Consider the following 16349-nt stretch of genomic DNA (forward strand, 5'->3'; position numbering starts at 1 on the left):
GATGGAGAGAGAATAGCATATTTGACATTTTCTTGGGTTTCTCTGTGAGCAGATTTATAGAGGATGGTTCTGCTTCCATTTTATATAATTTTGTCTTCACTCATCTTTTCTTTTGTAAAAAAATCTCTAGAAGTCTGAGTAATAGTTGCTTTTAATTCTAGAGTTCATTTGCCTTCACATTTTAAGCTGTTTTCTTATTTCTTAACATCTCTTTGAGTACTTTTGTATTATTGTTGTTGTTGTTGTTAAGTGCCATTGAGTCGGTTCCGACCCATAGCGACCCTGTATAGGGTTTTCGAGGGTGTAAATCTTTACGGGAGTAGAAAGCCTTATCTTTCTCCCGCGGAGCGGCTGGTAGTTTCGAACCGCTGACCTTAAGGTTCGCAGCTTGATTCGTAACCACTACGCTACCAGAGCATTAGTCCCTTAGAAATCTTATAGTAAGGAGCACACACAGCATAATCAGGTTTGCTTTTTTTTTTTTCCATCCCTTAGATATATTTAACTTCTAAATACTTTTCGAGGTACTTCCTTTTCTTTTTCCCTCTATTTCCTGTCCCTTTACTCTGGTACCATCTTTTCAGTTTGCTATTTTTGTTTTACATATTTACAGATGTACTGAAGACCACCCAGCATATAAAGCTGCTTGTTCTTCCATAAGATGCATATCTAATACTGAATAAACTAATGTAGGAAATAGAAGAAGTGATCCAAGGGATGAACCATATACTTTTTTTTTACTTTGTGTCACCAGGATTTTCCAGTGTCTATAACTAGCAAAGCAGCTTTTTGTGCTAATGTACTGCACCCCCTGCTAGTGAACCAAACAGTCTGACTTTTAAAGATAATGTGTAAGTTAGTATAAAGTCTGTGCTACCAGAGTTCTGTTCCGAGCCTGCTTGTATTTATGTTACTGTCAATATACTGCAAAGGACTCCGCTGTCAACCTAGTCATTTGGGGCTTTTATTTTACCAGTTGGCATTCCGTGCTTGTCCTCTATACTCATAGTTGTTGGACTAGGAAATAGTGTTTCAGATATTTGAGTAGGTAATAATCTACTGTTGTTGTTAGGAGCCATCGAGTCGGTACCCGACTCATAGCGACTCTATGCACAAGTGCCTTCAAATTGGTCTGACTCATTAGCCAACCCTGTATAGGGTTTCCAGGGAGCTGCTGGTGGGTTTGAACTGCCAACTTTGTGATTAGTGGTCCAGTGCTGATCCTACAGCTCCACACTACAACTGCATTAGTCTACCTGAGCATTTCTTTTCAAAGGAAAAGAAAAGCTACAGGAAGGCAATAATAATAATAACATAATAGCATAATTGTTAAATCATTAAGTACTGATTTAATATAGCACCTTTTCCCCACGAATACACAAGTAAAACAATTATTTAAGTATTAAATGATGATGTTTCACAAAGGCATGTGGGCATATAGACAAGTAGACTTAGAATCAGTACTCATGGTCTGTGATGAATTATTCTCAAAAGAGACAGAAAGATTAGAAGCTTCTTTCTTGGACAGACAGGGCTGTTTTTCATTGCTTGTTCCTGAGAATATGCAGAATAAAGAATGAAGAAGAAAATGTCATGGTTCTGCTATTTAGAGCCTATGGGGCAAATCTGTGGAACGATTTAGTGACATGGAAAGGAAACTAATCAGTATGGTTGATTCAAAATTGCCACTGGGCTTTCCATATCTAAGAGTTCTGGTGGCATAGTGGTAAAGTACTCAGCTGCTAAATGAAAGGTCAGCAGTTCCAACTCAGCAGCCTCTCCCAGGGAGAAGGTGGTGACAGTCTGCTTCCTTAAAGATTACAGCATTGGAAACCCCATGAGGCAGTTCTGTTTTGTGCTACAGGGTCACTATGAGCTGAAATTGACTCGATGGCCATAGGTTTTGTTTTTGGGCTTTCCCATAATTTGGGCCTTCAGGTGTTTGGCCAAACTTTTTGCTTGATAAAATATTGATAGAAAAAACACCTCATCATCCCTCCAGTGTTCCTTCTACATTTTTATAACCCTACCAGAATTTTCTTGATCACAGATAAAGACTAGTTGAATTCCTTCTTTATATATTTGCACCTGGAAGCAAGAATAATTTTGGAGTTAAAATGTTCTTTTTATGGTGGGGAGTGTAAGCGGTATCAAGTGGACCCTAGAAGCAACCCCCATCTTCTTTCAAAAGTTTCAGAATTTTATGTTTCCTTCAATGTAGACATATAGAAATGTTAAAAAAAAAAAAAAAGTGAAATGAAATCTCCCCGTTTAGGGGACTGATGGCAGTGATATAGCCTTGGAAGTAGAATAAAAACAAGGCTGGTTTTTGACTGCTGCATTTTACTCTGACTCAAAGGCACTTTAACAACAACAACAGATTCTATTTGCTGAACAGCAACTAGAAAATGGCTAATTTCAAGAGAATGAAATAAGAGGAGAGGAGCAGTCCAGTTTCTTTTCTTTTTCTTTTCAGTTTGTCTTATTAACCAGAAGCTACCTTGAGAGAGAGAAAGTAGCTGCCATCCATGTTAGCAGCAAGCAACCAAGGTTGAAACGGTGCTCTGCAAATTTAGGAGTATTGTAAATTTGACAGGGCCTTGTTGACTTAGGATACCCTGCCTGGCACTTCCTAAATTATATAACCCTTGACTACACACCACATACAATTGCTTTGAAAGCTAATTGGGGATTCTGAGTGCTCTGCAATCTTCATAATCTCTCCTTTATCTGTAATCTATAAAGTGCCATTGGCGCTTGGATCTGCTCTTCATATATCCTGATGGCCAGCAGCCTATTTGAGAATGATTTTCTTGCAAGCTTTCTTGAAAGAGACTTTGTGTAGGCCTCAACCTGGTAAATGTGGCTACTGTAAAGGCCTGGTAATGAAATTTAATCTGGTTAAATCAAAACTGCTATCCATAAAAATGAATCATCTGGTGAACTTTGCGAGGCAAATCGTTATCTCGTAGAGGTGACGACAGCTTTCTGGTTCTGAATTCTACACTGGAGAGCAGCAGGCTCAATTCTGATGGCCAAGTTACAGTCTAACACACTCTTCAGTGAGTGGATTGGCTGCACTTTTTTCTTCTTGAGGCAGCATTTGGGGATCTTTATTACTTTCATGTGGGCCACTTGCTAGTTTTGATTTCAGAGATTCTTTTTTTTTTTTTTTTAAAGTCCGTCTCTGTAGTTATGAAAACACATTAAATGTTTGTTTTGATTTTTATCCTCTTCTCTCTCTCTCCTCACTCCCAGTCGGCCGCAAGAAGAGCAGGTACATCTTGTGCAAACTGTCAGACTACTACTACCACTCTGTGGAGGAGAAATGCCAACGGAGACCCTGTCTGCAATGCCTGTGGGCTGTACTACAAGCTGCACAATGTAAGTGTAACTGTAACCCCCTCACTCCCCCATCCCACTCTCACGTTCCCAAGAATGAGTCTCTCTGTCTGATGATGCCCATTGAATAGCATCACCACCACCCTCTCGAATTCCCCTGCTCAGATTGAATCGTCTTCCTTTGGGCAAAAGAATACCTACCGAGGCCTCAAATAATGGATGGCATGGGATTCCATTTAGAAAGTTAGTTTTTACGAAATAAAAGTTTACCTCATCTTAGTATGTAGCATGGTCTTTTGAAGACCGTTGTTATTATTGGTAGGTGCTGTCAAGTCGGTTCCCACTCAGGGGACCCTATTAAAAATATGTACAGCAACACCCAACTCTGTTCAGTCCTGTACCATCCTCACAGTTGTTGCTGTGTGTGAGATCATTGCTGTAGCCATGGTGTCAATCCATCCCACTTAGGGTTTTTTTTTCTTTTTCACTGAAGACTGAAGGAGTTTAGAAACAAATAACTATGCAACCCACTTAGTACGGATTAGAAAACACAGTATGCAACCCAGCAATTTCATAGCTTGGTGAGCCTGGTCTGAATTTTAAAAGTAAAAAGTCTTCCTCCCTGGGAGGAAAAAAAATCACCAATTACATTTGAATGTTTCTTTGCCTTTTACCTTTTTGCAAAAAAGAAACAGAGTGAGCAAGAGTATATTGAAAGAGAAAAGTAAATAGAATTTAATGCTGGAGCACGAATTCCTGAAACTAAGAGGACCAAGTCAGTTACTGAGGGGTAAAAAGTCTTGGCTAAACTGCGCTATGCATTTTAAATGTAAAAGACGTGAAATGAAATGTCTGAGAGATCTCATCTGATGTCTTTGTTCTAACCAGCTTACACACGCAGAGACATCCTGAGGAAAGAAGCAATATGAGCTTATTATCATACTTGGGAAAAGAAATTTTCCCCCTTTCTGTTTTAGTATAGAGTGATAAATGTCAGTCACCTAGGTTTAGCTATGTCATTTCTAATCTTTTAATTTGGGGTCCTCCCATTTTATAATACCTTGACTTTAAAACCAACAAAAGAGCAGTTATTTTTCTCTCTAAAACATCTCTGGCTAGAAGACCATGACTCTAGTGATGCCTGAAGTTTACATTAATCCCAGAGAAAGAATTGTCAGTTCACTCCTTTATTACTGTCATTGTTTTACTTTGCCTCATTTTGTACAGAGCTCTCTCTGGTTCCCCTAAAGCGTCTTTGCCAGTCTAACTTTGGCAACGTCTGGGAGTGAACAGGGAAGAGGCAGAGCTTTTTGCTCAGGGCCATTCTGGCAGCAAACTTGCCTTACTCAGGAGTACCTGAGAATTGGGGAGGAAGCCATTCTGGTTAGATTTTTCCAGTCACAGGAGAGCTTCTCTGGGCAGCCTGAGTACTCTCGTTCTCTCTTCACTCTTTGGGAACACGTTGCTAAGATTCCCAGGTACCTTGTAAAATGTACCTCCCTGTCTGCAGTGTCTTGACACAGGCCCAGTCGGGCCCAGTGCTAACGAACTAGAGCCTTAGAATGGACTGCTCTCCCACAGATCCCAGAACTGCTATGTGTACAGTTATCAATGATTCAACCCAAGTCCCATTTTCACTGAGGAACTGACTTCCGCACTGCAGTGGCAATGAAGAGATGTATGATTAAAGTCAGAATTATTTTTGACATTAGAGTTTATTATACCCAGCCATTAGCACAGCCTAGAATATTATTTTGGGTTTAAATTTCAAAAACTTTCCATGATATTTGATCACATTTGAGCCTCAGAATAGTTCCATGACATAGACAGGGAAGAAATTATTTTGATTCCAGTTTTACTTGAAGAAATGATAACTCAGCTTATTCATGACTTTTGCAAGTTAATGTGGCTGATGTACTAGAAGAGTCAGGACTGAGATCTAAATTACCTTGAGTCCATGAACACATTCTTGATTCCAAACTCCTCGAAGGCCTCCCAGGGAGCTCAGTTGTGTAAGGACTAATAGAATCATTGCAAAGTATACCCCTTTCTTATTTTAAGATACAACAAACTTGTACTAAACTGTGTGTGGATAAATACTTTTTTTTTACTGTGTCCATGGAAATACAGGGATTATGTGAAAGAAGCTAGGTATGCTATTTTGTTTAGTTAACTGTGATGAGATATAGACTCTCACTTGTGTCCAGTGTCAGAAAAAATTATTTGGGAAGAATATGAAAGAATATGAAAAAAAGTCAAGGAGACCTCCCCATTGCTCATCCTCTCCATCTTTTTAATTAGCTACTGTCGTCTTGGCAAGACTCCAGTGACGGGGCTGGGGAAGAGACTCACCATAGTGAGTTCATCAACAAGAAAAACATTCCTTCTTCTCTGGTTTAGGAAGAATTCGTAAAAGAAGGGGATATTTATGTGTCTTTAACAATAAGAGATAACAAATCGATTCACATTTTCATCATGTTGTGTTTTGTCCTGCCCATCTAGAGATCTATACCTGCTTGCCATAAGTCCCTTTGCCCTTATCTAGGTGTTTAGATAACCGCACATCTCACTATCAGTGTATCTAGGTAGTGTTGTAAGTAGTTATCTGGGTTTGTGTGGCTATCTGTGTAACTAGATATTATATTTAGATATCTGGCTATGTATATCTAGATAGCAGCATAAAAGGCTGTATATCTGGACCTTATCTTGGTGAAGATTTGATGTGGCAGGAGATTCCCATCGTCTCTGTGGGCTGCATCTTTATCTTGATTATAACTTTGAGAAGGATCTCTGAGATGCTCTTTTGGCAGTGACCTTTTAGCTCTCCTGCTGTTATTCATGTAGCCCTCCTGGCACAGAGAGAAATAAGGGCTCAACTCCAGGGTCTGGCTCCAAGTTTTCTCCTCACTATCCTCTCCCCAGCTGAACTCCAGGAAATTGTGTGTGTGCTGCTCCCGGAAGCATTGTCAGCAGCCTGGCCCCTCTTGGCCATCTGGAGTCTCTCTTCTTTACTTGTCATTTCCTAACTTTGGAAACATACATGTGGATCCTTGAGCCCTAGGAGCCTCTTTTTCCACCTTTGATGACCCTGGTGGAAGAAGAGAACGTTTTCTCCCTCGCGAGTCAGGAGTGACTAAGACTCTGTCTTTCAGCCCTGGATTCTCTCTGCCGCATTTCTCTGGAAACATGGCCAGATGCGCAGTTTGCTAGTTGAAGTCTAGTGATCTTTAGAGTAGGTTCTTAGCTCTCTTTACTCTATTTCATTCTCGGCCTTTCATTTGTAGGATGAATATACTTTCATACTAGCATAGTGCTTTGCACCTAATGTTTACTAACTGTTTGTTGATGGGTTGTTTAGATATTTGTCTAGTTAAAAGTAGCTAGGTAGTATAGGTAGAAAAAGCAGTGCTCAGTCATTGCATTTGCTATTGGAGTGGTATGGGCAAGAAATTACCTTTAGGAAAGATCCCAGAATATACAAATTCCTGGAGAAAATTTATGGCAACTCTCATTATTGAAAAGGTCATGTAAAAGAGAGGCAATCACTGGTAGCGTAGTGGTTACGAATCTGGCTGCGAACCTTAAGGTTAGCAGTTTGAAATTACCAGCTGTTCCACGGGAAAAAGATGAGGCTTTCTGCTCCCATAAAGATTTACAGCCTCGGAAACCCTGTACAGGGTCGCTATGGGTCGGAACCAGCTCGACAGCACTTAACAACAACAACGAGAAGAAGACTGGAATAATCCCAGTTTCTCTAAGGCAGATAGATGTAAGCACTTCAGATAACCTTGGGTAGTGCTTTTAAAGTCTTTAAAACGTTTGTCAGAGGAGTGTACAGGATGTTGTTTCCTTCTGGAAAATGCCCTAATTGCCTCCATTTTTATGAATTATTTTAAGGAAACCCTCACTATTTTTTAATTACTAGAGAACTAAACTCCTACTGGGTAGATCTTTAAGGATGCGATCCTTGGAAATGGGAAGTTCTCCCTGAGGAAAATGTCCCTCCAAGTCATTGCTCCTGAGAAACAGAATTCACAAGCTCCGTTTGGGATAGCTCACTTATAGTCTCTTGATCTCTGAAAGTGATAGAAACGGACAGTCATGCTCCTGCCAGACCTAGCCTGTGCCAGACAACAGTTGTTGGGGGTCCCTGGGAAGGAGGCAGGAAAAGGTGGGAGGAAGGGACGACTGAAAGCAGACCCCTGACCTGGGGCAGTCTGAGGAACCCTTGGTGTATGAAGCCTGTACCATTTCAGAGTTAGTGAAAAAGTAAAAAAAAAAAAAAATTGATCTTTGTTTAGATTAACAGACCCCTGACTATGAAGAAGGAAGGAATCCAGACCAGAAACCGAAAAATGTCTAGCAAATCCAAAAAGTGCAAAAAGGTGCATGACACGCTGGAGGACTTCCCCAAGAGCAGCTCGTTTAACCCCGCCGCCCTCTCCAGACACATGTCTTCCCTCAGCCACATTTCACCTTTCAGCCACTCCAGCCACATGCTGACCACGCCAACACCGATGCACCCACCGTCCAGCCTCTCCTTTGGACCTCACCATCCTTCTAGTATGGTCACCGCCATGGGTTAGATTCCCTGCTCGATGCTTAAAGGTCTCCAAGCAAGAGTCCCTCCAACCCCTTATACTTGCATTTTTGCAGGAGCAGTATCATGAAGCCTAAAACCGATGGATATGTTTTTGAAGGCAGAAAGCAAAATGATGTTTGCCACTTTTGAAAAGGAGCTCACTGTGGTGTCTTGTGTTCTCAACCACTGAATCTGGATCCCATTTGTGAATAAGCCATTCAGACTCACACTCCCTATTTAACAGGGTCTCTAGTGCTGTGAAAAAAAAAAAAAAGCTGAACATTGCATATAACTTATATTGTAAGAAATACTGTACATTCGAGGAAGACTTTATTGCATCTGGGTAGCTATAAGAAAGGCATGAAGGACACCAAGAATTTTAAAGAAATATGGGGGAAATTCAGTGTGGAAATTAAGAAGAAACTAGGTCTAATATCCAAATGGACAAATTGCCAGTTTTGTTTCCTTTTACTGGCCACAGTTGTTTGATGCATTTAAAGATGATTTAAAAAAACAAAAAACTAGACAAAAAAAAACCAAAAAAACAAAAAAAAACAGAAAAAGAGAAAAGAAAAAAAAAAAAAGTCGTAGGCAAATCATTCATCCAGAGCTGTGGGCCGCTGCAGAGGAAAATAACTATCAGTTCCAGGCATTCAGCGTTAACACTCACACATTGCCATTAAAGGGTTCAGATAGCCTTTTTCCAGACCTACATGCTTTGTGAACAAGTCCCTGTAATTGTTGTTTGTATGTATAATTCAAAGCACCAAAATAAGAAAAGATGTAGATTTATTTCATCATATTATACAGACTGAATTGTTGTATAAATTTATTTACTGCTAGTTGTTAAGAACTGCTTTTTTTTTTTTCCTGTTTTGTTTTAATATTTTCCTTCTCTCTCTATTTTTGGTTGAATAAACTAGATTACATTCAGTTGACCTAAGGTGGTTGTGCTCTGGAGGGTCTCTTTTTTCCCATTTTGTTTTTTGATGATATTTATTAAAATAGCTTCTAAGGGTACAGCAGCATCTGTCTTTTCACTCACTCCCCCGCGGCTTGTACTATGAGGGTAGCAGTGTATGAGCTACCGACGTGCATGTCAGCGACTGAGGCCTCCGAGGCCCAGGTCCTGGGAGCAGCCTGGCTGATGTTAGCTCCTGTCGTGTTCTGTGTTAGTGATCACTGCCTTAATACAGTCTGTTGGAATAATAAAATATTAATAAAGTGAAAATATTTTAAAACAACAAAATGACATCGTATTGCAATGATGGCCAAGCTCTTATAGAATTTGGTAGCGCTAGCTAATTTAAGAAAAAAAGTTAAAATTATTCACAAGGAGATCATGCCAACTTGAGTGTCCACGTCTATTCTTTTGGGAAACTGGGAATCTTTGGAGCTCGACAGGTGTCCCAGAGAGATTTATCCTGGGGCTGAAGTCATATCTGTGGTCCCTTCAAGAGCAGCAGCTTGCATGACCTGCTCTCCTTGTGTTCCTGGAGCAGGCAGTCTTTCGCGGGAGAAATGGGAGTATTTCTTTGCTGAGGTTCACAGGCGAAGACTGCAGCAGACGATTGATTCCGTGTGCTTCTCTACAAGATGTAAACGAGCTGGGCTGGATCTTGAGTTCATTTCTGTTTTGCTTTTATAACTGTCGAATTGGATACCACCACAGCAAAGGGTTTATTGGAATGTTTGCGAAACACGAAATAACTGTTTTGTAACTTATGCTGTATAGTTTCCTTTTACTCTGTTGACAGAATGTGTAACCGTGGCACACATTTTAAAATCTCTGTTAATCGCCTCTCTGCTTTCTTAGCAAATATTTTAAACCTAAAGCTAAATGTTGAAATAAAGGAGTAGAGAATTACTGAGATGCAAATGGAGATCTTACTGGCTCCTAATTAATTAGCTGCAATTCAGATATGGTTTTACGTTACTTTTGAAGCACCAAAGGAAAGACCCATCTATTGCCACATTAAACTTGGGGGGTTTTATTGTATAGTTCTAATATCTTGGGATTTGCCACCTCTTTTCTTCAGGAACAGATCTTAGTTAATGCCCTTTCACCTTAAGAACAGGGAGTTCAAATTCTTGACATTCTTTGGGGTGGGAGGAAGAACACACTTAGAAAAACCCCAAACTCAGTATTTTCAACTACTTTTCCTTGTAGATCCTATAGTTACAGTGACATATTTGATCCTATCCTTTTTTCATCAATCTGTACATTGAATTAACATTCAATGACTTTTCTAGAAGATGACACAACACACACACAATAACAATGATTCCACTTCTTTAGAATGTAATCACGTTTTCTAGATTTCAGTGGTTTTGTTTTCTTCATTTAAGAAAATATAAAACACATTAGAGAGTTTAATCTAGAAAAATAGAACTAAGACTATAGATCTAAAATACTGCTAAAAGTAGTATTAAATTAATTTTCAATCTGTTTTGCCTCATTTTTGTAGTAATAGTTACTTTAGTTCATCCATAGACGAATACTTGAAAACTTGGGTTATTTCTGTAAAACATTTAAAAAGTCAGCATAATAGGAAAAATAAGCCATATCACTATCGAGCAGTTCTTGCTGTTTATGAAATCCTCTTTGTCTAACCGTGGAAGTTCATGAAATAAAATTTTGGATTTAAGCACTTCATTTATTCAACACATACCTCCTGAGTGCCTAGACTCCAAACCAATTAACCATCTTTAAAACAAAACAAAACAAAAAACAGAAAATAGAGAAACCAAGTCTCCAGTGGTTTCATTCTTTCTTTGTACCATTTAAATTGTTATTCCCCCTTTAAAAACAGCAAAAGTACATGAACTGTGCTAAGGTTTCCCGTTGGGCTTCTGGGTTAGTAACCAGGCAGACAGAAGGTGCTACTGAGGTGGGGTCGCTCAGATCCTGCTTTCTGAGATCAGTCAGTGTCTATGTTCTAGACCATTCTAAGATTTTAAAATGATTTTTAAAGTTTACTCTTCACCATGAGCATATTCCATATGCCTGACCTGAATTTCGTAGAACACCTGTTCACAAAATTAAAACTCACAAAGTCAAGTGTAATCCATTCATGCCTCTGATACTTTCCTTACAACCTTGATTTACCCTATTTGCATTTCAGAGATTTAGAAGCATTACCACTGCAAACTTTTCTATTCTCTCACACACTCAGCCCCAAATCCATCCCAACTCCTAGAACCATTTTTTTTTCCCGATCCTTTCTGGACAGACGCCTATGTTGACATTTTTGCAGATAAATTTCCTTCAATTTCTAAGCTAAGGACAGATAAAGCAGATTAAAGGTTAAAGAAAAACATCTGAACCATGGCATACTAAAGTTTTATCCTCAGAACAAAAAATATAACCATTACCCCAAAGAGCAGCTGAGTCTCACTCCAACCCCTCTCCTGTATTTGCAGATGCAGTGAACTTCTGAAAACCATTTTCATTTTTGTTTGCACCGTCTTGTTCAAACAAACAGTGTGAATGTATCCTCAGATCTGACTTGCCCACACCTTTTGTAAAGAGCACAGTAACAGGAAAATGCTAGAATTCAGAGAAACACCTTGATCATTAGAACACATTATTATCACTGTTCTAGGAGTCTGGAGATTGGGTCTTCTTCCTGGCTCTGCCTTGAATTAATGGCATGATATGAGACCATTTGTTTCATTTCTCATGGAGTTGGGTCCTTACATATAAAATTAGATGATTTTGGAGACCTATGCTAATGGTTCTATTAGATTTTAAAAGAAATATTTCCTTTAGTAGGAAAGGTTCTTTTATTTCCCCACCAGAATTTTGACCAGGGTATGTTAAAAGCTTGGAGTGTTAGTTCATAAGATTGTAGATGGGTCAGAGGTAGATCCAGTCCCATCTAACCTTACTACTATCTTGTGAAACACAAATTAACTTGTATTTTATGACTGTCAACCCAAAACAGGAGTCAGTGTCTCAGCCTTCAGATTCCCTGCTCTTCTTGAAATGTGTCCAGGTTCCTCTTGAGCTGAATACACAGGACCTGCTTGTTTTGCTGATTTTGGCAGCCTGGTTCATATTTCACTCATCCATTGTGTAAAGAAATTCTGCCTGAATTGCTTACAGGCTGTTCTAGGGATATAGCCAGAGTCCAGTATTTCTTTTTCCTTCTCTCTCTCTCTGCAGAAGGGGATAAACAGAGGAAGTGGATCAATGTTCAAAAAAGCTTTTGCTTTTAGGGTGCTCTGTTCAGATTCTTAAAGGAGCTCTGGTAGTATAGTGGATTCGGAGCAGAGTTGCTAACCACAGGCCAGCAGTTCAAATCTACCAGGGAGAAAGATGAGGCTTTCCGCTCCCATAAAGATTTACTGCCTTGGAAAGTCTATACAGAGTCATTATGGGTTGGAATCTACTTGGTGGCACACAACTAACACCATCACCATTCAGACTGATATCCCTTGTTACTGCCTAGCTCTACCATGGGCTACATTGCTGGGATCCTGGTACACTAGCCACATTGTCTCTGGTGCATTTTTATAATCAATCCCCTGTCATGTCTGTGCACAGTTTGGTAGGTTGCTCATATAAGTAGATTTGGAGCATAGACCCGCTCATATACCAACCACCCCCTTTGCTCCCTCCTTTTCACTGGTCTCAAGCTAAATAAAAGCCATGCATTTATAAAGTATAAAGGTTTTATCTGTGTGCCCCTTAAAAAGGACACCTGATCCAGGCAATAGCCCCAAAGATGTGTAAATAAACACCTGGAGATGAGTTTGTGTTTTTAAGGAACCAGCTTCAGGCCTAGAATTGTGTACTTTTGGAATATAGTGATGGAGAGAAAAGGCAATTGGCCCCTGGAACAAAATAGTCTAAATTGATTTGAAGGAGACTCAAGGAGCTCTGGTAGCGTAGTGGTTACGAATTGGGCCTCGGAAACCCTGTGCAGGGTCACTATGAGTCTGAACCGACTCCACAGTACTTAACAACAACAACAACTACTGCAGAAAGATTTGGAAGGTGCCTGTATAATGCTTATTCAGCCAACCAAAGGAATCTGCTAAGAAATCAGCCAATCCGTTTTTTGTTTGGCCTCTGCAGCCATAGGAAACGTAAAGAAAATGGAAGGTTTTTTAGTTTTAGTTTCTTCTTCTTTTTTAATATTACAATATTAATTCTAACTGAGCAATTTGTAATCCTTTTTTTTTTTCTTCTTTTTCTTTTTTAAAGATTTAGAAGGAACTCAAAGTTTGTCCTTTGTTGCTGGTGAATTGACCATGTGTGGTCCAGTCTTTGAGTCCTTTATCTTGAATGCCTTAGTGAATCAGATGGCCCCAGGCACGGGAGGGAATGTCTGAGTAGAGGGGAGGAGGAGGGGAAACTTGGGTATTGCTGTTTGAGGGTCATGAAACTTTTTGCTAGGTGGCTGTTCTTTCTCCATTCTTATTGTTAGAGGAGGCTTCTCTTTATTGAGATGATGATTTCACAGCCTCATGCAGGACAACTGGGGCATTTCTTGAACATGACCACATCGGCTCATACCCCTCTGAACACATTGACCCCTACCCACAGGCACTGTGGACTGAGCTGAAGCTGCTTGGGTTTCCCTCTCTCCTGACCAAATAATACTAAGTCACAAGTTCTCCTTCACTGCAGGCAAACTGCTCTCCTAGGAATATAAGCTGACCTGTCTTTCACAAGTCGGAGACCTGAGTCCAAGAAGCTACTCTGTTTTTCTCTTTGGCAATCTTAGGACTCCCTTGTTGCAGCAGAGTTACCCAAGGTGGCCCTTCATTTTCCATTGGACAGCTGAACTGGCTCTCTCGTCTGAAGACTCCAGGACTTCTGACAACTGCGTGGAAGGAATAATGGTGGCCTCTTAGAAGGACAGAGAAATTGATTGTTTCGTCGGTCTAAACTTCAGGGCTCATTTAGAAAGGAGGATGGGAGACATTGGGCAGGAAGAAACTCTTTAAAAAAAAAATTTCTTTTTTATGATACACATACTGTTATTTGTTGTTAAGTGCCATCAAATCGGTTCCAACTCATAGTACCTCTAGATATCCTGGATAGGGTTTCTGAAGCTGTACATCTTTGTGGGAGCAGAAAGCCTCATCTTTCTCCAATGGTGCAGCTGGTGGGCTTGAACCACCCACTTTGTGGTTTGTTGTCTAGAGTTTATCCTACAAAGTGACTACACTCCCCTTTGAAATACATAGTGTATACATAAAGTAGAAAGAGCTTTGGTGCAGTGGTTAAGCACGTGGATGTTAACCAAAAAGTTGACAGTTTGAATTCACCAGTGGCTCGGTAGGAGAGAAAACCTGGCGGGATATCTACTCCTGTAAAAATTACAGCCTAGGAAACCCTGTGTGGACATTCTACTCTCTCATATAGGGTTACTCTGAGTCAGTATAGATTCTATGGCACATAACAACATGTGCTTATGTATAGCCAGCTGCCGCTCAGTTGACCCTAACTCATGGAAATCCATGTGTGTCAGAATAGAACTGTGCTCCATAGAGTTCTCATTAGGTGAATTTTCAGAAGTAGATCACCAGGCCTTTGTTCCTAGGCACCTCTGGGGTGTCTGAACCTCACCCTTTTGGCTGGCAGCTGACATTAATCAGTTCTCATAACACATGACTAACCCACTAACAACGATTGTCATTGAGTTGATGATTCCAGCTCATAGCGAAGCTATACGGGGTTGCCATGACTGTAAATCTTGATGGAAGCAGACAGTCTCATCTTTCTCCAGCAGAGTGGCTGGTGGATTTGAATTGCCAACTTTGTGGCTAATAGTCCATTTTCTAACTCACAGAGCCACCACAGCTTCTCAATACATTTATTATATACATACATGAATGCATAGCATATACATCTAATAAAGCTTTGTTTTAGGGTGCTGTTCAGTGTCATTGTTCTGACTCATAGTGACCCTGTATAAGGTTTCAGAGACTAAATCTTAACAGGACCAGAAAGTCTCATCTTTCTCCCTTGGATTGGCTGGTGGGTTTGGACTGCTGACCTAAGCAGTCTATGCTTATCCTACAGTAACAATACATTACATAAAAATCATAATTTTTCATTTGAACACTTTTTATGTGTGATACTTCTCATAAATCTTCTCATTTAATTCTCAGAAAAGCCCTGTAAGGTGGTTAGATTAGTATCCCCATTTTATGGATAATAAAATTACAATTTAGAGGGCAAATAACTTGTCCAAAGTGAAATATTTCATACGTGGAGTTGAGAAACTAGATATTCTGACCAAGAGGGTCAACACTGCAAGGTCTGTTTAGCTTATTGCTGAACCCCTTTAAGTAACACAGTGCTGGTCACATAGTAGATTATATATATATATATTTTAATGAATAACTGTTATGCTGCTTTGAACATATAGATTCAAAAGGTATAAAGGGACCTTTCAGAGGAGAAATTTAAATCATTCATTAGGCAAAATAGTGTCCAATCTGACAACTTGGTAGGCTTATGAGGCAGACAGGATATATTTGAAATTGCTAAGAGACCTAGTAACAGAGCCACCAAAACCAAAAAAGCTAAACCAATTGCTGTTGAGTTGATTACAAATCATGACAACCCACATGTTTCAGAGTGCACCATCAAGTTTTCATGCTGTGACATTTGGGAAGAAGATCCCTAGAACTCTCTTCTCAAATATCCCTGATTGCGTTCAAATCTCCATCCTTTCAACTGGATGTATGTCATGTATGCCATACAAACACCTAAACCTTTTTTGCTTCTAGGCAAACTTCCATCTCCATAAAGCCAAAATCTGTATTAGATTCTTGTTGCTGCTGTAGTAACAATTTACCGCAAATTGGTGGCTTAAAAACAGCACAGATTTATTTTCTTATAGTTTTGGAGGCCAGAAGTCACTGTGCTAAAGCCAAAGTGGCAGGGGAGATAGTTACTTCTGGAGGCTCTAGGGAAGAAGCTGTTTCCTTACCTTTTCCATCTTTGGAGGCCACCTGCATTCCTTGATGTATCATACCTTTTCTTGCTTCACTCCAACCTCTTGCTTCTGTCCTCACATCTTCTACTCCTCTTTTGTCAAAAATAGGAGTTGTCTATGACCTTGGAGAAAGACATGGTGTAGAGGCCTTTATCCACTCCCTCCCTAGGGTGAGTGTGCAGTGTGAGCCTAAGGAGTTTTGTTTCTCTCCAAAGTTGACAAGCTTCAGCTAGAGACGGGGCCATGATTTTGTCTTTGTTTTACATCAGGCATTCATTTGCTAGAGTTGGCCTCAGTGACTGCAGCAGGTCTACCCTGAACCAAGGGAGTGCTGAAGAAACTCCTTTGTCCAAGCACAGAGCAGTTTGATACAAGACTTCTGATCTTCCACAATTTATTTTAATTTTTTTTCAAATTTCTTGGCAGAGATGAGTGAGTGCCTCCTGTGCCGCCTCACTTTCTTT

At 40.0% G+C, this 16349-nt stretch overlaps 1 protein-coding gene across 2 annotated transcripts in view; it reads left to right on the top strand.

Moving 5' to 3' along the window:
- Window positions 1-8455, top strand: part of GATA3 (GATA binding protein 3) — an 18946-nt gene extending 10491 nt beyond the window's left edge. Inside the window, exons 4-5 of one of the 2 annotated variants that reach the window (XM_006862751.1) lie at window positions 3259-3384; window positions 7644-8437. In XM_006862751.1, the coding sequence (XP_006862813.1) occupies window positions 3259-3384; window positions 7644-7928 (411 nt within the window). In that variant the 3' untranslated portion in view covers window positions 7929-8437. Of the gene's footprint in view, window positions 1-3258; window positions 3385-7643 lie in introns of both variants that reach the window. The other variant, XM_006862750.1, reaches the window with a different exon arrangement.
- Window positions 8456-16349: the final 7894 nt, after the last annotated feature.

Source organism: Chrysochloris asiatica, unplaced genomic scaffold (assembly GCF_000296735.1).
Source record: "Chrysochloris asiatica unplaced genomic scaffold, ChrAsi1.0 scaffold00050, whole genome shotgun sequence".
In the NCBI taxonomy this organism is placed as follows: domain Eukaryota; kingdom Metazoa; phylum Chordata; class Mammalia; order Afrosoricida; family Chrysochloridae; genus Chrysochloris; species Chrysochloris asiatica.